At 40.3% G+C, this 25,873-nt stretch overlaps 1 protein-coding gene across 2 annotated transcripts in view; it reads right to left on the bottom strand.

Moving 5' to 3' along the window:
• tax1bp1a (Tax1 (human T-cell leukemia virus type I) binding protein 1a) overlaps window positions 1–25,873 on the bottom strand; it is a 60,197-nt gene that overhangs the window by 17,836 nt on the left and 16,488 nt on the right. For both annotated transcript variants that reach the window (XM_061982470.1, XM_061982468.2), the window contains exons 3-9: window positions 19,598–19,700; window positions 18,793–18,983; window positions 18,548–18,703; window positions 9,842–9,990; window positions 9,267–9,357; window positions 9,017–9,202; window positions 8,695–8,946 (exon numbers count right to left, since the gene is read on the bottom strand). In XM_061982470.1, coding sequence (XP_061838454.1) covers window positions 8,695–8,946; window positions 9,017–9,202; window positions 9,267–9,357; window positions 9,842–9,990; window positions 18,548–18,703; window positions 18,793–18,983; window positions 19,598–19,700 — 1,128 coding nt within the window. The remainder of the gene's footprint in view (window positions 1–8,694; window positions 8,947–9,016; window positions 9,203–9,266; window positions 9,358–9,841; window positions 9,991–18,547; window positions 18,704–18,792; window positions 18,984–19,597; window positions 19,701–25,873) is intronic.

The raw sequence follows: 25,873 nt of genomic DNA, 5'->3' as shown, positions 1-25,873 counted from the left end.
AAAATTAATTAATTATTTTTGTTCATTAATACATTTCCAATTACCCAATTTTTCATTTAATTTTCCAATGTGTTACTTTTATTATTTTTTTCAATCAAGCAATCAGTGTTCATTAATTAACCAACCAACTACTCAATTTTTTGGTTTCATTTTCCAATTATTACTTTATTGCTAATTGTCTGTCAGACCCAGAAGAGCTAATTGGTCAACGCCCACAATGATTAATTATTCATGTTCCTATTCCCACCCACCCCAGCCTAGGAATTACGATGGTACACTTACCAACTTTGGCCTCAGCACATAGGAGGAGCTAACCCCCGAGGTTACCCTTGACTTTTGGACTATAGACTATTTATTATTATCCATACTTACCTTTTTAACTATAAGTTAATTAACCCACTACCACTTAGCTTTACTCCGTGTGGGGGAGGTGAAACACCCCCACATTGTCCAGCGTCCCCACTCCTGCATTCTTTGGCTTGGCAAGCCGATCGACCTAGACTGGGGTTGAACCCAGGACCCTGTGATTGGGGGTAAGCTGTTTAACCATTCAGCTACTCTTGGTCTTCTTGAAGTAGGATTTCGGGCCCCAATGGCATATTTAATTGAGAACCTGTCTCAGTAAACTATGATATAAAACATTAAATCCTCCGGGTGGAACTTGACCTGACTGGGATTTGAACCCAGTCCCCTTTGATTGGGAGCTAGCTACTTTAACCACTCAGCTACCCTGGGTTTCCTTGAGACATGATTTCGGGCCCCAATGACATATTTAATCGCGAACCTGTCTCGATAGACTACAATGGAGGTGAGACAAAACACTGACTCTTTTGGCTGGAACGTTGTAACCTGACCGGGATTCGTACTCATGACCCCTTGTTAACAGTTATTGGTGTTAACCACTCAGCTATCTTGGGTCTTCTTAAGAGCAGATATCGGGCTCCAATGACATATTTAATCGTAAACCTGTCTCAGTAAACTATGATATAAAACATTAACTCCTCCGGGTGGAACTTGACCTGACTGGGATTTGAACCCAGTCCCCTTTGATTGGGAGCTAACTGCTTTAACCACTCAGCTACCCTGGGTCTCCTTCAGGCCTGATTTCGGACCCCAATGACATATTTAATCGTGAACATGTCTCGGTAAACTACAATGAGGGTGAAACAAAAGATCAGCTCTTTTTGCTGGAACATTGTAACCTGACCGGGATTCATACTCACTACCACTTGGTTAACAGTTATTCGTGTTAACCGCTCAGCTATCTTGGGTCTTCTTAAGAGCAGATATCGGGCCCATCCATCCATCCATCTTCTTCCGCTTATCCGAGGTCGGGTCGCGGGGGCAGCAGCCTAAGCAGGGAAGCCCAGACTTCCCTCTCCCCAGCCACTTCGTCCAGCTCTTCCTGTGGGACCCCGAGGCGTTCCCAGGCCAGCCGGGAGACATAGTCTTCCCAACGTGTCCTGGGTCTTCCCCGCGGCCTCCTACCGGTCGGACGTGCCCTAAACACCTCCCTAGGGAGGCGTTCGGGTGGCATCATGACCAGATGCCCGAACCACCTCATCTGGCTCCTCTCGATGTGGAGGAGCAGCGGCTTTACTTTGAGCTCCTCCCGGATGGCAGAGCTTCTCACCCTATCTCTAAGGGAGAGCCCCGCCACCCGGCGGAGGAAACTCATTTCGGCCGCTTGTACCCGTGATCTTGTCCTTTCGGTCATAACCCAAAGCTCATGACCATAGGTGAGGATGGGAACGTAGATCGACCGGTAAATTGAGAGCTTTGCCTTCTGGCTCAGCTCCTTCTTCACCACAACGGACCGATACAGCGTCCGCATTACTGAAGACGCCGCACCGATCCGCCTGTCGATCTCACGATTCACTCTTCCCTCACTCGTGAACAAGACTCCGAGGTACTTGAACTCCTCCACTTGGGGCAAGATCTCCTCCCCAACCCGGGGATGGCACTCCACCCTTTTCCGGGCGAGAACCATGGACTCGGATTTGGAGGTGCTGATTCTCATCCCAGTCGCTTCACACTCAGCTGCGAACCGATCCAGTGAGAGCTGAAGGTCCTGGTCAGATGAAGCCATCAGGACCACATCATCTGCAAAAAGCAGAGACCTAATCCTGCAGCCACCAAACCAGATCCCCTCAACGCCTTGACTGCGCCTAGAAATTCTGTCCATAAAAGTTGTGAACAGAATCGGTGACAAAGGGCAGCCTTGGCGGAGTCCAACCCTCACTGGAAACGTGTCCGACTTACTACCGGCAATGCGGACCAAGCTCTGGCACTGATCATACAGGGAGCGGACTGCCACAATCAGACAGTCCGATACCCCATACTCTCTGAGCACTCCCCACAGGACTTCCCGAGGGACACGGTCGAATGCCTTCTCCAAGTCCACAAAACACATGTAGACTGGTTGGGCAAACTCCCATGCACCCTCAAGGACCCTGCCGAGAGTATAGAGCTGGTCCACAGTTCCACGACCAGGACGAAAACCACACTGTTCCTCCTGAATCCGAGGTTCGACTATCCGGCGTAGCCTCCTCTCCAGTACACCTGAATAGACCTTACCGGGAAGGCTGAGGAGTGTGATCCCACGATAGTTAGAACACACCCTCCGGTTCCCCTTCTTAAAGAGAGGAACCACCACCCCGGTCTGCCAATCCAGTGGTACCGCCCCCGATGTCCACGCGATGCTGCAGAGTCTTGTCAACCAAGACAGCCCCACAGCATCCAGAGCCTTAAGGAACTCCGGGCGGATCTCATCTACTCCCGGGGCCTTGCCACCGAGGAGCTTTTTAACTACCTCAGCAACCTCAGCCCCAGAAATAGGAGAGCCCACCACAGACTCCCCAGGCACTGCTTCCTCATAGGAAGACGTGTTGGTGGGATTGAGGAGGTCTTCGAAGTATTCCCTCCACCGATCCACAACATCCGCAGTCGAGGTCAGCAGAACACCATCCGCACCATACACGGTGTTGACAGTGCACTGCTTCCCCTTCCTGAGGCGGCGGATGGTGGTCCAGAATTGCTTCGAAGCCGTCCGGAAGTCGTTTTCCATGGCCTCACCGAACTCCTCCCATGTCCGAGTTTTCGCCTCTGCGACCGCTGAAGCCGCACACCGCTTGGCCTGTCGGTACCTGTCCGCTGCCTCAGGAGTCCTATGAGCCAAAAGAACCCGATAGGACTCCTTCTTCAGCTTGACGGCATCCCTCACCGCCGGTGTCCACCAACGGGTTCTAGGATTACCGCCACGACAAGCACCAACTACCTTGCGGCCACAGCTCCAATCAGCCGCCTCGACAATAGAGGCGCGGAACATGGTCCATTCGGACTCAATGTCCAGCACCTCCCTCGTGACATGTTCAAAGTTCTTCCGGAGGTGGGAATTGAAACTCTCTCTGACAGGAGACTCTGCCAGACGTTCCCAGCAGACCCTCACAATGCGTTTGGGCCTGCCAGGTCTGTCCGGCATCCTCCCCCACCATCGCAGCCAACTCACCACCAGGTGGTGATCGGTAGAAAGCTCCGCCCCTCTCTTCACCCGAGTGTCCAAAACATGAGGCCGCAAATCCGATGACACAACTACAAAGTCGATCATGGAACTGCGGCCTAGGGTGTCCTGGTGCCAAGTGCACATATGGACACCCTTATGTTTGAACATGGTGTTCGTTATGGACAATCTGTGACGGGCACAAAAGCCCAATAACAAAACACCGCTCGGGTTCAGATCCGGGCAGCCATTCTTCCCAATCACGCCTCTCCAAGTTTCACTGTCGCTGCCAACATGAGCATTGAAGTCCCCCAGTAGAACGAGGGAATCACCCGGGGGAGCACTCTCAAGTACTCCCTCGAGTGAATCCAAAAAGGGTGGGTACTCTGAGCTGCGGTTTGGCGCGTAAGCGCAAACCACAGTCAGGACCCGTTCCCCCACCCGAAGGCGGAGAGAAACTACCCTCTCGTCCACCGGGTTGAACTCCAACGTACAGGCTCTGAGCCGGGGGGCAACAAGAATTGCCACCCCAGCCCGTCGCCTCTCACTGCCGGCAACGCCAGAGTGGAAGAGAGTCCAGCCCCTCTCGAGAGAACTGGTTCCAGAGCCCTTGCTGTGCGTCGAAGTGAGTCCGACTATATCTAGTCGGAACTTCTCCACCTCGCGCACTAGCTCAGGCTCCTCCCCCCCAGCGAGGTGACGTTCCACGTCCCAAGAGCTAGCTTCTGTAGCCGAGGATCGGACCGGATATCGGGCCCCAATGACATATTTAATCGTAAACCTGTCTCAGTAAACTATGATCGAGATGAAAACACTAATTGTTCCAAGTGGATTTTTGTAAGTTACCATATCCTACTGGGCTTTGAACGCAGTTGCACATGTTGGGGAGGCAACTGTTTTAACCACTCACCTATCCCGGGTGTTATTAAGCAAAGATTCTGGGCATCAATGACAAATATATTTAGGGATCCAGCTCTCAGCTTAACAACAATGGAGGTGAAACAAAACTGAATACAAATCAACCCCATTAGGACTCGAACCCAGATCCAATAATTGAGAGCGCGTAGTGTTAACCACTGATCCATCGTGGTTCTGATAGAAAGAATATTCCGCCCTATGCACAAAGGTTCATTTCCTTCCATAGTGATACATAATACATGGCTCATAGTCTCAAAAATGTTTCAATATGGCGACACTGCAACTATCTATAAATTGCTCCTAACCTCTGTTAGTGATAACCCACAATGCATACATACTACTATAAATAAAACAAGTATAAATATTTGTTATTTATAGTAGTTTCACCTTGTGAATCCAAACAAATTTTTTGCACGGTATATTTTCTGGCAGATGACAGATTCTTTAAAGTTTTAAAAAGGTTATTAAATGTTACATTATTGCGTAATTTCAAAATATGTTTAATTTTAAATCCTAAAAATTTTTTTTTTTTTTTTTTTTTTTTTTTTTAAATTTTTTTTCCCATGTTATGTGCCTCTTAATACCCCACTGTAGGCTTTGTGAGGTCATATTAGCTCTAAATTAAACTAAATTTATACTAATTCACCTTTTTGTTATCTTTTTTTCCAAATAAGAATAAATAAGAGAACCGATAAAGAACCTGAAAAATCCTATTTCCATCCGTAGTGACAATATTGTACCTTTGTGATTTTAGAATTTTGTGATGTAAGGGGATGTTTAAAAAAAAGTCCTGGGAAGACTTTGCCGTGTCATGTTTTTCATAAATATGTGTGTAGTTTTCAAAAGATTTCCATGATAAATATTATTCTACTCTACAAACATCCATCCATCCATCCATTTTCTACCGCTTATTCCCTTTGGGGTCGCGGGGGCGCTGGAGCCTATCTCAGCTACAATCGGGCGGAAGGCGGGGTACACCCTGGACAAGTCGCCACCTCATCGCAGACAGTCTTAGATAATTATTAAGGAAAAAAAATGTAGTAAAATGTTCTTAGGGCAATCATTCAAATTCAGGCTCATGGACTTGGTCAGAAAAAGTCTACTGTATGGGCATGAAAGTTAGAAATAGTTCAGGTGTATTGTATTGTAAGGTTAAAAAATTTTTTTTTTTGCATTTCTAATATATGAGCTAAACGCCTTAAAATAAGCAAAATAACGTACAAACAGCAGCTGAAATGGCCGGTTATTTCTCTTATTTGAAGAACTTTATATAATTAAATTTTAGTACGTAATCCTTATGAAAAGCAAATTGGTCAAAAAGAAAAAGTGCTTGGTTAGAAAAAATATACAGATAGCGATATTTACTTAGCATTTGCATTGACTTTACATGTCAAATATAATTAAAACAGTTAAGATATGCTATTCTCAGTTGCCTCCATGTGCCTTTTCACCGGTGTGATTGCATGTAAACTAAAAACTTTTATTTCATATCGATCCTCCATTTTTAATTTTCAATAAATTTGACTTGTGCAGTTATTACCTATCACATTTGACTGTATTACCGTAAATTCATGACTACAAGCTTCTACCTTTTCCCTGCACTTTAAACCCTGCGGCTTATAAAACGGTGCAGCTAATTTATAGGTTTTTCTTCGCTGACGGCCATAATGCAAATAGTTTAAAAAAAACAAGCAAATACACTGAAAAGATGTGCTATTGTTTATGCTATGGCACCATCTTTTGGACCAGCTTGCTAACTACAGATGCTGCCGTGTCCTTCCATTTAGTGCTTTCAACCGGAGGAAGAAGTGTCATTCCGTCTTCTAGCCTCCCGTAGTGTTTCTACTCGTATGGATTCCTCATTTATCACTCCAAGCAACGGTTGTAAGTTGCACAATATAACTAAAACAATTCTTACTTACTGAACCGTCCCATGTGTGATGTCTGTAGGAGTTTTTTCATGTATATTTGTACGTGCTATCATATTGTAATCAAGCTAGCATTAGCGAATATGCTAAAACGTTTACGAGTGTCTGTGTCAGTATTATTAATTTACAATGGCATTCTTTTTAAATTGTTTCAGTTTTGTAAATTCACCAAAAAGTCACTGTGGAGTTATTGAGTCTGTTTAGCTCATTGGAGAGCTAACTTCCGCAGCTAGTGAGTCCATGACGATGACTTCTGCTTTGTTTGATCAGCTGTTTTACTGCCGTGTTACAGGCACCGTTTGGAAACAATTAAAGGGAAACATTATCATTAGACCTATGTAAGCGTCAATATATACCTTGATGTTGCAGAAAAAAGACCATATATGTTTTTAACCAATTTCCGAACTCTAAATGGGTGAATTTTGGCGAATTAAACGCTTTTCTATTATTCGCTCTCGGAGCGATGACGTCACAACAAACACCGAATCAAATCAGCTCTGTTATTTTCCGTTTGACGTCACATCGGGAAGCAATCCGCCATTTTCTCACTTTCGTCGGTGTGTTGTCGGAGGGTGTAACAACACGAACAGGGACGGATTCAAGTTGCACCAGTGGCCCAAAGATGCGAAAGTGGCAAAAAATTGGATGAAATTTGTTCAAAATACGAGGGTGAGGGGAAAGCCGACGAAATGGTCAGTCGTTCTGCACACTTTACCGACGAAAGCTATGCTACGACAGAGATGGCAAGAATGTGTGGATATCCTGCGACACTCAAAGCAGATGCATTTCCAACGATAAAGTCAAAGAAATCTGCCGCCAGACCCCCATTGAATCTGCCGGAGTGTGTGAGCTATTCAGGGACAAAGGACCTCGGTAGCACGGCAAGCAATGGCGGCAGTTTGTTCCCGCAGACGAGCGAGCTAAACCCCCTGGATGTCTTGGCTCACACCGTCCCTTATGCCACCGAAGATGATCAAGAGAAGAATATCGACCCTAGCTTCCCTGGCCTGCGGACATCAACTCCAAAACTGGACAGTTCAGCTTTCAGGAAAGGAGAGCGGATGAGGGTATGTCTACAGAATATATTAATTGATGAAAACTTTATTCATTACTCGCGGTTTTACGTAAATGATTATACATAAACTGTGTTTACCAATAATTTAGCTTAAAAACATTTATTTTTTTCAATCATTCGAGTACATTCGGGTAGTCTTGTGTAATGCAGTATTTTGTGTCTATTTAGGTATGGTTAACCTAAGTGCTGAAATCGTGGAAAAATATATGTTCTTAGCGCGCCTGAAATGGGCTGTCTGCACTCTCAAAGTGCATGTTGTTGCCAAATGTATTTTATATGCTGTAAACCTAGTTCATAGTTGTTAGTAATTATCTTATCAGACAGTGTTAAGCCGCTGAAATCCGAGTCTGAATTCGAGCTAATGTCGCTATACCTTGCTGTTTGTTTGTATTGGCATCACTGTGTGACGTCACAGGAAAATGGACAGGTGTATATAACGATGGTTAAGATCAGGCACTTTGAAGCTTTTTTTAGGGATATTGCGTGATGGGTAAAATTTTGAAAAAAACTTCGAAAAATAAAATAAGCCACTGGGAACTGATTTTTAATGGTTTTAACCCTTCTGAAATTGTGATAATGTTCCCCTTTAAGGTATGTAAATAAACATTTACAAAATATTTCTGTGTTTAATTAATTCATTTCACAATGTATATATGTGCGACTTGTAGTCTGACTCGGCTAACATCAATCAATCTTCAATCAATGTTTACTTATATAGCCCTAAATCACGAGTGTCTCAAAGGGCTGCACAAGCCACAACGACATCCTCGGCTCAGATCCCAACACATGGGGAAAACAATGTTTCCCCTAAAACTTAGTGGGTGCGGCTTATATACCGGTGCATTCTGCGGTCCGGAAAATACGGTACTTTTCTTTCTAAAAAAAACATTCTACTTTGCATTAACAACATAACACTTTCACTTATAGCTAGGTAAAGCAAGATGGCCTTCTCTGTCCGCAATCCCTATGGTGAATTGTAGAATCAATGCTCTATTGATCATGACTTTTTATTGTGGTCAAGTCAACATAGTCAGTATTGATTGCAGTAACTCCGGTCAGCTGTTCTGGAACCCAACACTCCACAGTTTCCTGACTCCCATCTTAGTGTAAGTCAACTCAGACTTCAAGTTACGATTCAGAGTTTGGTCAACCTCCTACCTGGAATACCGCTTAGTTCGACTTTGCTATACTAACAAACAACATACTCAAGACACTGCTTGGTGAATTGATGTGGAAATAATGAAAGAGGTTAATAAATGAAGTTGGTTGCTGACCACTTCTTTGTGCGCAGTGCTCCTCATGCGGTCCAACTGGCTCTCCATGCGTTGACACTCGGCCTGAGCGTCGGCCAGGCTGGCGCGGAGCTTGTCGACTTCTAAGCGGGCGTGGTACAGCTCCGTCATGGAGTGGTCTCGGGAGCTGGCCGAGTCGCGGAGCTCCGAGACCAGCAGGGACGCCTGCTGCCTGGACGCGGCGAGCTGCTCCTCGGCCTGACGGAGCTGCTCACGCACACGCGCCAGCTCAGCCTAGAGGATTTAGTACGTTTTGTGTTTTTTTGTTATCTTCGCCTTTGCTGGAACATCAATAAATGAATACCTTATCTTTTTGGAGTGTCAGCAGCTCTTTCTCCAAACTGTCCCGCTGAGCCACATAACACCTGAGCCTCTCCAGCTCCTCCTGGAACTGAGCGATGGTCACCTCTCGGTTCAGCTCCACCGCCTTCAGCATCTGCAGCTCGGCACTCAGCTTGGTGTTCTCTAGCTCTGTGCTGCGCATGTGGGCCTGCACACACGCGCAAAGGTCAGGAGAACGGTTCTTTGCAGGTCCACAAGTGAATTTGGATCACCTTGTAGAGGTCCTGCTCATCCTTCTCTTTCTTCAGCTGGATCTTTATGCTGTCGCGTTCTGCTGCCAGCTTCTTCAGACGGTCACGCATACTTGGACGCAGAAGAGAAGATCACACAACTTAAAGTGAACATGAAAACAATAAAAGTTAAAGTTAAAGTTAAAGTACCAATGATTGTCACACACACACTAGGTGTGGCGAGATTATTCTCTGCATTTGACCCATCACCCTTGATCACCCCCTGGGAGGTGAGGGGAGCAGTGGGCAGCAGCGGTGGCTGCGCCCGGGAATCATTTTGGTGATTTAACCCCCAATTCCAACCCTTGACGCTGAGTGCCAAGCAGGGAGGTAATGGGTCCCATTTTTATAGTCTTTGGTATGACTCGGCCGGGATTTGAACTCACAACCTACCGATCTCAGGGCGGACACTCTAACCACTAGGCCACTGAGTAGGTGTCTCAATTCACCATCTTAGAATTACAACCCTGCTTCCCAATGAACGATTCATGCGTCGGGGAGGCACAGTTCCTCAGAGAATGAGATGAGGATGGATGGTCGCATGCCCTCTTACTCACCAGTCCAGCTCGGTCTCCTTCTGCAGGCTTCTCTGAGTGACTCCCAGCAGGTCCCCCTCCAGCTGGCGGACTCGATCCGCGGCCTCGGTCAGCCACCTCCTCACCTCCTCCCGCTCCTCGGACAGGGACTGTGAGGAGCGCAGCAGCTCCTGAGGAGATGGAAGGGAGATACAGCCCAATTGTGACAAAGAAAATGAGGACATGATTCAGCAGCAGCATCAAAACTGGTGCTAGGACAGTAAATGATACTAAGAAATTAGGGCTGGGCGATATGGACGAAAAAGTATATTGCGATATATTATTACTTAAACTCGATATTCGATATATATCTCGATATATTTTTCGGTGAAAGTATACATATAAAGATATTCAGTGAAATTGAAATGAATGACAACTGTACTGTAAACAGTCAGTGGCACTTTTATTAGTTAATCAAGATGGGTATTAACAGCAGAGAAAATAAACTGTTTAAGTAGTACAGAATTACATAACATAAATAAAATTTAAAAATATTCTTTCTACGTAAAATAAATAACATAGCTGTGCAAATAATACAAAATGTATCAAACTCTGATAAAAAAAAATACATTTGCAGGCAGGCACTTTGTGATTTCCCTTCCTGGTTCATGACCCGCCCTATTTTGCCTCTGATTGGTCTGTCCCTAACCAATCGTGACTCATCATAGTAAACAACCAACCAATCATGGATGTTCTTATACTTACAAGAACTTGGCAGGAGGAAGGGGAGGGGTTTAGTAGCCCATGGAAGGGGAGCGGAGAGAACAAGGAACACAACAAATAAGCGGCGTTTGGTAATTTTAACATGAAATAAATTATATCGATATTACGATATTTTCTTAATTCATATCTTGTTTAAAAACAAATTGATATATCTTACAAACTCGATATATCGCCCAGCCCTATAAGAAATAATACCAATAACAGCAGGTCTTTTAATCCACGCCGGGTCAAAAAACGTTGCCATTCACACCTGTGGCTGTAGGCAAACTCCTTTAAACTCCACAATAAGGCAGTAGCTGCATTTATTTTGAAATGTTTGCATGTATCTACATACAAGCTCCTGTGTGGTATTATATGCTGATTAAGCAGTTTGCTCCCTTATGGTGTCACTACTGTGGTGAACATAATGCTCGTTAACTCCATCCATTTATGTAGAGATGTAAGTGTTAAACACATTATACCACACCTGGTCTGCCAAAGGATAAGAAGACGGAGCAACAGGGGGATCAATGTTGCCAACTTGGCCACTTTCTCGTTATATTTAGCAACTAATAAGAGCCCGGCAAACTCCTTTTCAAAAACGCAACAAATCTAATTGAGACTAAGGACAAGCGATATGGCCTAAAATCTATATTGCAGCCTCCTGCAGTAAGGATATATATCACCATGTGTATGTAAATTAAAAAAATAACCATTTCAAAACAGGCTCCTAATATAGCTGTTGATGTGTGCAGTAACATATTGTGTCATTTCTGGCTGTATTATTTTGTCAAAACTATTGTAATCTACGTGTAGTGTTACAGTAGTTACTGGGGCGGTATCGGTCATATGAATGCTGATACTGATACGTCCATTGTTCAAGATCATTGAATTATTTCATTTTTGATCTCAATTCTAATCAGACAAAAACCCAGGTTGGCAGTGTACCAATATAAATTAAATTGCTCTTAAAGCCCTCCTGTGTCCAGGAACCTAATTTGTGAGTTTGTAAACAATAACCACAAAATATTTTTTGATAATAAAAAAGTAGTATCAACCATATACAGGTGAAAGTAAAAAAATGTGAATATCGTGCAAAGATTAGTTTATTGTAGCAATTATATTTACAAGGTGAAACTAATATGTGACAAAGGCCCATAACATGCAGCTGAAGATACTTGTTTTGCTATCGTTTTGATGATTATGGCCTGCAGCTTATGAAAGTCTCAAATTGAAAATATCAGAAAATGGGGGGTTTTTAAAAACTGTAAACCATGATCCTCAAAATGATAATAAAGACTTTACATATCTCATTTTTCATGTAATGAGTTTATATAAGTTGGATTGCAAACAAGGACTTTTGCACGATATTCTATTTTTTGAGTTTCACCTGTGATTATACTATACTGATGTACTGTACTATTCCTCGCCCTCCAGTGATAATGGTATTTGTAAGAAGCGCAGTTTATTTGCTGCCATGGAGGCGATGATTACTGACTTAGAAGTGGCTTTGCTCTGTGGAAAGACATCAGCTGCTAGCAAGGGCACTACATTGCGTTGAGGACGCGGCTGTTTGCTTGTCGCTGTCATATTTGCTGGACACATCTTGAATGTGTCATCAACATGCTTTATCACGCTACAACCTCAGTATTAAAAGCTCTATTGTTGGCCTAATGTATGGTATTTGTATTGTACATCGTGCAACCCTAGTGGAGACTTTGAATGAAAGCACATATTGCTCTTCTCTACGAGCAGCGGGTGCTGCTATGAGCCTCTCTCTTGTCTAAACTCACTATTTTATTTGTAGTTCTAAATATATATTTTTTTGCTTTACTTGTTTTTTATTCTTTATGTGCAAGTGTGCCATTATATATTTTGAAAGAGCTATTTATTCTGTTTTTCACCTGCCCAGCCTTCTTTCACACCTTAATCGCCCATGGTCCATTCAAGTGGTCTCTCTAGGCCGGGGATGAACTATATTGTACAAACCCCGTTTCCATATGAGTTGGGAAATTGTGTTAGATGTAAATATAAACGGAGTACAATGATTTGTAAATCCTTTTCAACCCATATTCAATTGATTGCACTACAAAGACAAGATATTTGATGTTCAAACTCTATTTTGCAAATAATAATTAACTTAGAATTTCATGGCTGCAACACGTGCCAAAGTAGTTGGGAAAGGGCATGTTCACCACTGTGTTACATCACCTATTCTTTTAAAAACACTCAAACGATTGGGAACTGAGGAAACTAATTGTTGAAGCTTTGAAAGTGGAATTCTTTCCCATTCTTGTTTTATGTAGAGCTTCAGGCGTTCAACAGTCTGGGGTCTCCGCTGTCGTATTTTACGCTTCATAATGCGCCACACATTTTCAATGGGAGACAGGTCTGGACTGCAGGCGGGCCAGGAAAGTACCCGCACTCTTTTTTTTTTACGAAGCCACGCTTTTGTAACACGTGCTGAATATGGCTTGGCATCGTCTTGCTGAAATAAGCAGGGGCGTCCATGAAAAAGACGGCACTTAGATGGCAGCATATGTTGCTCAAAACCTGTATGTACCTTTCAGCATTAATGTTGCCTTCACAGATGTGTAAGTTACCCATGTCTTGGGCACTAATACACCCCCATACCATCACAGATGCAGGCTTTTGAACTTTGCGTCGATAACAGTCTGGATGGTTCGCTTCTCCTTTGGTCCGGATGACACGATGTCAAATATTTCCAAAAACAATTTGAAATGTGGACTCCTCAGACCACAGAACACTTATCCACTTTGCATGAGTCCATCTTGGATGATCTCGGGCCCAGAGAAGCCAGTGGCGTTTCTGGATGTTGTTGATAAATGGCTTTCACTTCGCATAGTAAAGCTTTAACTTGCACTTACAGATGTAGCGACAAACTGTATTTAGTGACAGTGGTTTTCTGAAGTGTTCCTGAGCCCATGTGGTGATATCCCTTAGAGATTGATGTCGGTTTTTGATACAGTGCCGTCTGAGTGATCGAAGGTCACGGTCATTCAATGTTGGTTTCCGGCCATGCCGCTTACGTGGAGTGATTTCTCCAGATTCTCTGAACCTTTTGATGATATTATGGAACGTAGATGTAGAAATCCCTAAATTTCTTGCAATTGCACTTTGAGAAACGTTGTTCTTAAACTGTTTTGACTCTTTGCTCACGCAGTTGTGGACAAAGGAGTGTACCTCGCCCCATCCTTTCTTGTGAAAGACTGAGCATTTTTTGGGAAGCTGTTTTTATACCCAATCATGGCACCCACCTGTTTCCAATTAGCCTGCACACCTGTGGTATGTTCCAATTAAGTGTTTGATGAGCATTCCTCAACTTTATCAGTATTTATTGCCACCTTTCCCAACTTCTTTGTAACGTGTTGCTGGCATCAAATTCTAAAGTTAATGATTATTTGCAAAAAAAAAATGTTTATCAGTTTGAACATCAAATATGTTGTCTTTGTAGCATATTCAACTGAATATGGGTTGAAAATGATTTGCAAATCATTGTATTCCGTTTATATTTATATCTAACACAATTTCCCAACTCATATGGAAACGGGGTTTGTACGTGTGATCGTTGGAGCATTTTGAGAGAAAGTTATGTTCTAGTTCGACATGAATAGCAGCAGTGGTATGTTGCAAAGGTATGCAGGAAGAACATATGTCAAGTGGCTCGTACTGTGTGACAGATGATGTAATGTCAGTTTTCTTCACGTGGTGCACCCTCTGAGGAAGTGACTTGTTTGAACTTGTGGCTAATCAGTACCAAAGAACAGTAAATCAAGCGTGGCTAATGTCGCTTTTCACAGAACAACATCTTTGCACAGCCTCCAGTCTATTGGCAGCACACACACACACACACGCAGACACTACTGCACTTTTTAAGGACATGTGGGGACGGTGGCGCCTCAAGAGGACATGCGCACAGTGAAAGCCCCAAGGCCATGTCTCTCGAGGACTTGTGAACATCACTGGATGATTTTTTTATGGCAGCTGTTTGGGAAGCACTTTAGCAGTACATAAAGACCTTATAAAAAGTACCGTCATAAAATTAGCAGCTGCAAAAAATGTACTTAGGTTCTCATGTAAAACTCATAAAGGATATTTTCATCAGGCGTGACAACTACTGTAACAGAAGTCGCATACACAAGTGATATAAGGACATACACACGGTCAAGGCAGCTGAATTAAAAGCAATGAGCGTGTTTTCCCCTGTAATTTATGGCCAATTTTACCCATTGTAAAAATAAAAAAATAAAAGAGCAAAGAGAAAGTCTAACTCAAAGCAGCCTGCTCTGACTTTGGGCCCGCAATGGCGAGGGCCACTAGAGGGCGATAGCACACAAGTATCAAAGTTGATAACATGATGGACGTCATACGCCTGCCAAACACTGCTTGACAATTAGCAGCTAATAAACAATAGCAATAATTTCACTAGTTCTACCAATAAGTACTCTCCACATTTTGAATCTCAGAAAAAAATGCACTAGAAAACATTCAACACATTTTAAATCTCATTCTTTACTCAGTAAAAAAAATTAAATCAGTAGTTCAACTACCCATAATAACTTTTCTCCATACTTTAAATTGTATGTTTCACACAGTAGAAAAAAACTTAATAAAATGACCATTTCTACTAATAAATATTATCCACATTTTAAATCTCACCCAGTAGGAAGAACAAAATAAAAATAAATTACTATTTTTACTAATAACTTTTCTTTACATCTTAAATTAAAAGTTGTATGCAGTACAACAAATTATTTAAAAAAATAATCAGTTTTAATAAATATTCTCCCAGTAGAATTTTTTTTTTTTCAAAGAATTCACTAGTCAAAATGTTTTCTACATTTTAAATCTCAGTCTTTAACCAATAGAAAACATTTTTATTTAAAAAAATCACTAGTTTTACTAATATTCTCCACATTTTAAATCTCAGTATTTACCCAGTAGAAAAAAACGAATAATTTCCCAATAGAAAAATAATAATAAAAGAAAAACACTAGTTTTGCTAATATTCTCCTAATATTTAAATAATTTACAAGTTCTACTAATATCCTCTATATTTAAAATCTCAGTCTTTACCCAGTCGAAAAAAACTATATTAAAAGAATTCACTAGTTCTACTAATATTCTCTATAATCTGTCTTTACAGAGTAGAAAAATAAAAATAAAAATAAATCACTAGTTCTACTATGTTCTACATGATAAATCTCAGTCTTTACACAGTAGAAGAAAAACAAGTACATTTAAAAAATCACTAGTTCTACTAATATTCTCTACATTTTAAATTTCAGTCTTTACCATGTTGAAAAAAAACTACATTAAAAAATCAGTAGTTGTACTAGTATTCTCCACATTTTAAATCTCAGTCTTTACCCAGTAGAAAAAAAGTACATTTAAAGAATTCACTAGTTCTACTAATATTCTCAACATTTTAAATCTGTCTTTACCATGTAGAGAAAAAATACATTAAAAAAATCACTATTTCTACTAATATTCTCTACATTTTAAATCTCAGTCTATACCCTGTAGAAACCAATAATTAAAAAAAATCACTCGTTCTCTAAAATCCTCTACATTTTGAATCTTAGTCTCTACCCAGTAGGAAAAAAACTATATTTAAATAATTCACTAGTTCTACTAATATTCTCTACATTTTAAATCTCAGTCTTTACCCAGTAGAAAACAATAATAATAAAATCACTAGTTTTACTAATCTTCTCTACATTTTAAATCTCAGTCTTTACCCAGTCAATAAAAACTACATAAAAAAAGAATTAATTTTACCATTAAATATTCGCCACATTTTAAATCCCAGTCTTTACCCAATAGAAAAACTGAAAAAAATAATAGTTATTCTAATAACTTTTATCTACATTTTAAATATCATTATTTACCCAGTAGAAAAAAACTAAATTAAAAAAAATCACTACTTCTACTAATAAACAAACATTCAACCCATTTTAAATCTTATTCTTTACCTAGTAGAACATAAATCACTAGTTCAACTACCCATATTAACTTTTCTCCATATTCAAAACATAATTATTTACACAATAGTTAAAAACTTTATAAAATAAAAAATTAAATTATTCTCCACATTTTAAATTTTACCCAGTAAAAAAACAACATAAAAATAAATGACTAGTTCTACTAATAAGTTTCTTTACAACTTAAATTTTTATTTTTTATGCAGTACAAAAATAATCAAAAAAATTAACAAGTTCTAAAAAAAATTTCTCCACATTTTTGAATCAGTAGAAAAAAAACTATATTTAAAGAATTCACTAGTTCTTCTATTATTCTCTACATTTTAAATCTCAGTCTTTACCCAGTACAAAAAAATTACATTAAAAACTCACGAGGCCTACATTTAAATATTCTCCACATTTTAAATCTTTACCCAAGTCTTTACCCAAAAGAAAAAAACAGCTTAAAAAAAAGTAATAGTTCTTCTAATAACTTTTATCTACATTTTAAATATCATTATTTACCCAGTAGAAAATAAAAAAAATTACTAGTTCTACTAATAAACATTCAACACATTTTAAATCTCATTCTTTACTCAGTAGAAAATAAATCACTAGTTAAACTACCCGTAATACCTTTTCTCCATATTTTAAATCCATTTTTATACAAAATAGAAAAAAACAAGATAAAAAAAAAATCACAATTTCTACTAATATTCTCCACATTTTAAATCTCACCCAGTAAAATAAAATAAAATAAAAATAAAGCACTAGTAATACTAATAAGTTTTCTTTATATCTTAAATTTAATTTTAGGCAGTACAAAGAAATAATAAAAAAATAACCAGTTCTAATAAATATTCTTCACATTTTTGAATCTCAGTTTTTACCCAGTAGAAAAAAAACTACATTTAAAGAATTCACTAGTTCTACTAATATTTTCTACATTTTAAATCTCAGTCTTTACCCAATAGAAAAAAAACTAATATTTACCCAATAGAAAAAATATATAAAAGAAAACCACTAGATTCACTAATATTATCCACATTTTAAATCAGTCCTTACTTAGCAAAAAAAACTAAATATAACATATCCAATAAATATTACAATATTTTATAAATTTGATAAAATGTTTCCCCTACTTTCAACACCTGTTTTGACAACTTTTTGTTTTTAAGTTTGTTTGTTAAGTTTTAAATCAGTGACTTTTTGCTTTGACCTGCATTAAATATTTTAGCACATTTTCCACCTTTGCTCTTGATCATAGCTTGAACCGAAGGTAAAACTGACACACATCCATCCATCCATTTTCTACCGCTTGTCCCTCTCGGGGTCGCGGGGTGTGCTTGAGTCTATCCCAGCTGCACTGGGGCGGAAGGCGGGGTACACCCTGGACAAGTAACTGACATACAGAAGGAAATAAATAGTCAGAAAGCTGTTGCGTGACTGAGAGGTGTTTGTCCCTTGCTCTGGGCAAGGCTTGTTTTTTAGGCAGGCGGGTTAGTGGACTACCCTCCTCTCATTCCACACAGCGCCTAAAAGTGTTTGTAGGGGGGTGCCATAATGAGTGTGTGTGCGTGCGTGTGCATTACAGGAGGCCAGCGGTGTAGGACCCGGTTGCGTGTTTGACGTCATGTTTGTTCACTCTGTGGTTGCGATGGCATCGGCCCTGACGCCAGATGCCCGGGAAAACAGGAGTCGCAATTTCGTTCTGACCCACTGAGTCAGCTCGTTAAAGCAGGGTAGACAAAGACTGGCGTGCACGCGCACACACACATAAAGTTAAACAGTTGCACACACACATGCTGTAGCTGCTTGTGTGTCTCTTAGCATGGATGCAGATTTATAAAAGCAGATCCTTTGAAGCACTCAGACCTGTGATCACTGGGGAGGAACCGACTCCAGCTGCATGTGTCTGTCTACGTACACACACTCACACACCTGAACGCACACCTTCCATCTAACTTGTGGCGTGTTATGTCTGTGCTCTTCAGTGTCCAACCTGGTTGTGTGCGCGCAGCAGGCAGCATGTCTCCCTTTCCTGCTCTCGCTCCCGGGCCAGTCGCTTCTGCTCGTCCTGCAGCTGCTGTTTTTCCTCCTGGAGGACCCCCATGGCTTCAAGCAGCTCCCTGCGCTCCTGCTGGGCCTCCTCCACACGCTGCCGAGGAGGAAGCGGCGCCGGAAATTAGCGAGATGCAACACATGTGGACTGTATGGTTGACTGAGTGATGGCGTGATGGAGTTCACCTCCAGCAGGCCGGTCTTGGTGGTGACCACCAGTATGTCCGAGTTGCTGTCGTCCTCTGTGACGGTCAGCAGCTCGTCGGTGGGCGTGGCTGACCTGAACTGGAAGGGAGTGCTGGCCCCTCTGATGTCGCCGGCATGAGTGACGTAGCAGAACTGGTAGAACTCCCCGTCAGACTTGGGAACATAGTAACCTATTAAGAGAGAAGAAGGGATCTATTGTGTTCATCAACAGATAGCATATCTTGCTAAACCACACAGTGTTCATATTTAATCCTCCTTTCAACCCAAACCAATAAAAAAGAAAATAGAAGTGTTATTGTCGCAAAAACTATGTCATTCCGGTGGTAGCATCTTCTTCCTTCCATTTTTTTTTAGCCTTGCACTTTGAGACGGTCTCTGCACACTCATTACTATCAATTATGAATCATTTTAAGTTCAATTCTGTCTATACTTTGACCACATTTTGCCCTTATGAATATTTCAAATAGCTTGCCTGCTTCTCTGAGATGGACGGGTTAAGTGTGGCTTCAAACTCTATTTACTGATTGGCGACACACCACAGTATGCTCTCATATTTTCACTCACCATTCCCAGCCTAGTAAAAACAGTTTGCAGTGTGCGTGCGTGTGTGTGTGCCTGTGTGTGTGCGTGTGGTTCCAGAGGTGCTTAGGGTCCCAGGCCGACATTTGCGGTTACGTTTCCTTATTAAAAAGTACTGCTTTTTGCTTTATGTGCCATAAAATTGAGGGCTTACTTTGGAAAAGGTTTAAATCAGTGTGTGTGTGTGTGCGTTCGACTTAGGTACCTTGAAACACCACCGTCCTGTGCACACTACTTCCTGGTTCATAGTTTTCAGGCATAGGAGACCACAGGAAGGTGTAGTAATCTCTGGCTGTACTCCAGCCCACCTGAGGACACACCACATGCAAGAAAATGTAAGAAAAATACACAACCATTCATACATGGTATGTACAGGCCTATCTTCAATAGCATTAGTCAATGTCATTAAGATGCATGCAATAATCACCAAGTAATTGTGGAAAATGAACAAAAAAGGATCACATCTGGATCAGCACCAAAATATTTGTTTTACACTTTGTGGAAATTAGTCTTTTCTGAATAATCTGCTTGAAAATAAAAAACAGCAAGGAAAACATCACCTCTGCCAAGACAATTAAGAAAATATAGGTCAATGTCATTAATATTCATGCAACAATTACCAAGTAATCGTAGAAAATCACCCTAAATAAATAAATAAAAAATCATATCTGGATCAGCACCAAAACATTATATTTCAAACTCTTGTGGATGCTAGTCTTTTCTGAATATTCGTCTTCCAAATAAATCAATAACAAGGAAACTAATCATCACCTCTGCCAACACAATGAGGGATTGGTCAATGTTATTAATATTCATGCAATAATCACCAAGTAATTGTGAAAAAACACCCAAAAAAAAGATCAAATCTGTATCAGCACCAACAATTTTTTTTTTTACACTTTTATGGAAATGAATACTCTTCATGCAAATAAACAAACTGCAAGGAAACTAATCAGCACCTTTGCCAACACAATGAGGGAAAGATTGGTCAATAATAATATTCATTCAATAATCACCAACTAATTGTGGAAAATCAACCAAAAAAAAGATCAAATGTGTATCAGCACCAACAATTTTTTTTACACTTTGGTTGAAATTAGTTCAGTCTTTTATGAATAATCTGTTCCACACAGCAAAAAAAACATCACCTCTGCCAAAACAATTAGGGAAAGATTGGTCAATGTCATCAAGATTCATGCATGAATCCCCAAGAAATTGTGGTAAATCACCCAAAAGAACCCCCCCAAATAAAAGAAAAAAAAAATCTAATCTGTATCAACACCAAAAAATATTTTATAAATTTTTTTGGAAATTACCTTTGTCTTTTCTGCACAATGTGCTCTAAAAACAGCACAAAAAAACATCACCTCTGCCAACACAATGAGAAAAATATTGGTCAATGTCATTAAGATTCATGCAATAATCAACAAGTCGTTGTGGAAAACGTCCAAAAAAGCTAAAAAAGAAAAAGAAAAAAAAGAATACAAGATCAAACCTAGATCAGCACCCATAATTGTTTTTGTTACACTTTAGCGGAAATTACCGTATTTTTCGGACTATAAGTCGCAGTATTTTTCATAGTTTGGAAAACTATGAAAAAAAAAAACAAACTTAAACTGGGAAACTTATCAAGGAGCTTTTTGTATTATTAGGTCCATCAGTGCTAAATATTATAAACTTATCACTTTCCTCTGGCACTGTTCCCCTAGCATTCAAGAAAGCGGTTATTCATCCTCTGCTCAAAAGACCTAACCTTGATCCTGACCTCATGGTAAACTACCGACCGGTGTCCCACCTTCCCTTTATCTCGAAAATCCTCGAAAAAATTGTCGCACAGCAGCTAAATGAACACTTAGTGTCTAACAATCTCTGTGAACCTTTTCAATCCGGTTTCAGGGCAAATCACTCTACGGAGACAGCCCTCGCAAAAATGACTAATGATCTACTGCTGACGATGGATTCTGATGCGTCATCTATGTTGCTGCTTCTTGATCTTAGCGCTGCTTTCGATACCGTCGATCATAATATTTTATTAGAGCGTATCAAAACACGTATTGGTATGTCAGACTTAGCCTTGTCGTGGTTTAACTCTTATCTTACTGACAGGATGCAATGCGTCTCCCATAATAATGTGACCTCTGACTATGTTAAGGTAACGTGCGGAGTTCCTCAGGGTTCGGTTCTTGGCCCTGCACTCTTTAGTATTTACATGCTGCCGCTAGGCGACATCATACGCAAATACGGTGTTAGCTTTCATTGCTATGCTGATGACACCCAACTCTACATGCCCCTAAGGCTGACCAACACGCCGGATTGTAGTCAGCTGGAGGCGTGTCTTAATGAAATTAAACATTGGATGTCCGCTAACTTCTTGCAACTCAACGCCAAGAAAACGGAAATGCTGATTATCGGTCCTGCTAAACACCGACATTTATTTAATAATACCACCTTAACATTTGACAACCAAACAATTACACAAGGCGAATCAGTAAAGAATCTGGGTATTATCTTCGACCCAACTCTCTCGTTTGAATCACACATTAAGAGTGTTACTAAAACGGCCTTCTTTCATCTCCGTAATATCGCTAAAATTCGTTCTATTTTATCCACTAGCGATGCTGAGATCATTATTCATGCGTTCGTTACGTCTCGTCTCGACTACTGTAACGTATTATTTTCGGGTCTCCCTATGTCTAGCATTAAAAAATTACAGTTGGTACAAAATGCGGCTGCTAGACTTTTGACAAGAACAAGAAAGTTTGATCATATTACGCCTATACTGGCTCACCTGCACTGGCTTCCTGTGCACTTAAGAAGTGACTTTAAGGTTTTACTACTTACGTATAAAATACTACACGGTCTAGCTCCGTCCTATCTTGTCGATTGTATTGTACCATATGTCCCGGCAAGAAATCTGCGTTCAAAGAACTGCGGCTTATTAGTGATTCCCAGAGCCCAAAAAAAGTCTGCGGGCTATAGAGCGTTTTCTATTCGGGCTCCAGTACTATGGAATGCCCTCCCGGTAACAATTAGAGATGCTACCTCAGTAGAAGCATTTAAGTCCCATCTTAAAACTCATTTGTATACTCTAGCCTTTAAATAGCCCCCCTGTTGGACCAGTTGATCTGCCGTTTCTTTTCTTTTCTCCTCTGCTCCCCTTTTCCTTGAGGGGGGGGGGGCACAGGTCCGGTGGCCATGGATGAAGTGCTGGCTGTCCAGAGTCGGGACCCGGGGTGGACCGCTCGCCTGTGCATCGGCTGGGAACATCTCTACGCTGATGACCCGTCTCCGCTCGGGATGGTGTCCTGCTGGCCCCACTATGGACTGGACTCTTACTATTATGTTGGATCCACTATGGACTGGACTCTCACAATATTATGTCAGACCCACTCGACATCCATTGCTTTCGGTCTCCCCTAGAGGGGGGGGGTTACCCACATATGCGGTCCTCTCCAAGGTTTCTCATAGTCATTCACATCGACGTCCCACTGGGGTGAGTTTTTCCTTGCCCGTATGTGGGCTTTGTACCGAGGATGTCGTTGTGGCTTGTGCAGCCCTTTGAGACACTTGTGATTTAGGGCTATATAAATAAAGATTGATTGATTGATTGATTGATAGTTTGGCCGGCCGGGGGTGCAACTTATACTCAGGAGCGACTTATGTGTGAAATTATTAACACATTACCGTAAAATATGAAATAATATTACTTAGCTCCTTCACGTAAGAGACTAGACGTATAAGATTTCATGGGATTTAGCGATTAGGAGTGACAGATTGTTTGGTAAACATATAGCATGTTCTATATGTTATAGTTATTTGAATGACTCTTACCATAATATGTTATGTTAACATACCAGGCACGTTCTCAGTTGGTTATTTATGCCTCATATAAGGTACACTTATTCAGCCTGTTGTTCACCATTCTTTATTTATTTCAAATTGCCTTTCAAATGTCTATTCTTGGTGTGGGGTTTTATCAAATAAATTTCCCCAAAAAATGCGACTTATACTCCAGTGCGACTTATATATGTTTTTTTCCTTCTTTATTATGCATTTTCGGCCGGCGCGACTTATACTCTGAAAAATACGGTAGTTCGGGTTTTTTGTGTGCATAATCTGCTTATAAACAACCCGCAACGAAAACATCACCACAATGAGGGTAAGAATGGAAACATATAAACCCACATACCTAAAAAACCTATTGCTGCAAAAAAAGAGGGGCAGCAAGAGTAGGAGGGAGCAGCCATGCTTGCAGTTGTGTGTGTGTGTGTGTGTGTGTGTGTGTGTGTGTGTGTGTGTGTGTGTGTGTGTGTGTGTGTGTGTGTGTGTGTGTGTGTGCGTGTGTGCACACAAATGCTTGCGATCAACCGCACTATGGAAGAAAAATGTAGCAAGGGGATAAGGAAAAGAAAGGTGCAAATTTGACAGAAAATGGCAAGGAGTGATGTAAGTGAATACACTTCATGTTGCCAGGTGGCAGATGATGAAAGTTGTGAACTTCATAACTCGGATCTTGCGTCATAAACCTGTCGCCCCAAAACGGCACAGTCTCTGGCTGCGCTGCACGCACACTTCATTTCGACATGTGCCATGCATGCTTCTGCCATTACACAGCTGCACTTCCATTGTGGCCCAATCAGCCATTACATGGGACTTGTATTACAGTTGGGTGGTATGCAGCAAGTTAGGATGCATGCACGCAACTGAAATATGACAACCATGTTTAGCAGTACACTAAGTTATGGACATGCTACTGCAATGATACTGCAATTCAAAGTGGTGATGCCAGTTTACATTGGAAATATCCTTTCTTTTTCATCAACTTTTGCACAAACTTCAATTTATGAATATTGAAATTGAAGGCTAACCAAAAAGAGGAACTTATATCCTTATAAATATACTGTATTATAAACTGCAGATAGTATTTACATTCGTTGGGATGTTCCGATCAGGGTTTTATGCTGTCGATTCCGACCATCCATGAGTGAGATCAGCTGATAACGATGACATGTATTAACTGTACATATTTCAGTTCATTGATGGTGAGTGCTAATGACAGTTTAACAATATGTAATCTAGTATTCTCTTTAATTGCATACAAATATTTGAGCAAAACAAAGTCAATAGTACACAATAATTAAACTAAAGGCAGAAACTATTATCTAGTACAGTGGTTCTCAACCTTTTTTCAGTGATGTACCCCCTGTGAACATTTTTTTAATTCAAGTACCCCCTAATCAGAGCAAAGCATTTTTGGTAGGGATGTCCGATAATGGCTTTTTGCCGATATCAGATATTCCGATATTGTCCAACTCTTTAATTACCGATACCGATATCAACTGATACCGATATCAACCGATATATACAGTCGTGGAATTAACACATTATTATGTTTAATTTGGACAACCAGGTATGGTGAAGATAAGGTACTTTAAAAAAAAAATTAATAAAATAAAATAAGATAAATAAATTAAAAACATTTTCTTGAATAAAAAAGAAAGTAAAACAATATACAAACAGTTACATTGAAACTAGTAATTAATGAAAATGAGTAAAATTAACTGTTAAAGGTTAGTACTATTAGTGGACAAGCAGCACGCACAATCATGTGTGCTTACGGACTGTATCCCTTGCAGACTGTATTGATATATATTGATATATAATGTAGGAACTAGAATATTAATAACAGAAAGAAACAACCCTTTTGTGGGAATGAGTGTAAATGGGGGAGGGAGGTTTTTTGGGTTGGTGCACTAATTGTAAGTGTATCTTGTGTTTTTTATGTTGATTTAATTTAAAAAAAAAAACAGAAAAAAAAACGATACCGATAATTTCCGATATTACATTTTAACGCATTTATCGGCCCATAATATCGGCAGGCCGATATTATCAGACATCTCTAATTTTTGGTTGAAAAAAAGAGATAAAGAAGTAAAATACAGCACTATGTCATCAGTTTCTGATTTATTAAATTGTATAACAGTGCAAAATATTGCTCATTTGTAGTGGTCTTTCTTGAACTATTTGGAAAAAAAGATATTAAAATAACTAAAAACTTGTTGAAAAATAAACAAGTGATTCGATTATAAATAAAGATTTCTACACATAGAAGTAATCATCAACTTAACTGGGATTGTAATAGAGATCCATCTGGATTCATGAACTTAATTCTAAACATTTCTTCACAAAAAAATAAATATTTAACATCAATATTTATGGAACATGTCCACAAAAAATCTAGCTTTCAACACTGAATATTGCATTGTTGCATTTCTTTTCACAGTTCTTTTTAACAGACATTTTAGTGAGGGTCAAACCATCATGGCATGGGGGAAACTCTGGGTTTATGGTAATGAATGGAATAGCCTACTTGATTTGATGTTCAGTTTATGAACTTACATTCATATTTTGTTGAAGTATTATTCAATAAATATATTCATAAAGGATTTTTGAATTGTTGCTATTTTTAGAATATTTAAAA

The sequence above is a fragment of the Nerophis lumbriciformis genome, linkage group LG21, assembly GCF_033978685.3.
Source record: "Nerophis lumbriciformis linkage group LG21, RoL_Nlum_v2.1, whole genome shotgun sequence".
NCBI classification, from domain to species: Eukaryota; Metazoa; Chordata; class Actinopteri; order Syngnathiformes; family Syngnathidae; genus Nerophis; species Nerophis lumbriciformis.
This window is presented reverse-complemented; position numbering and strand designations above follow the sequence as displayed.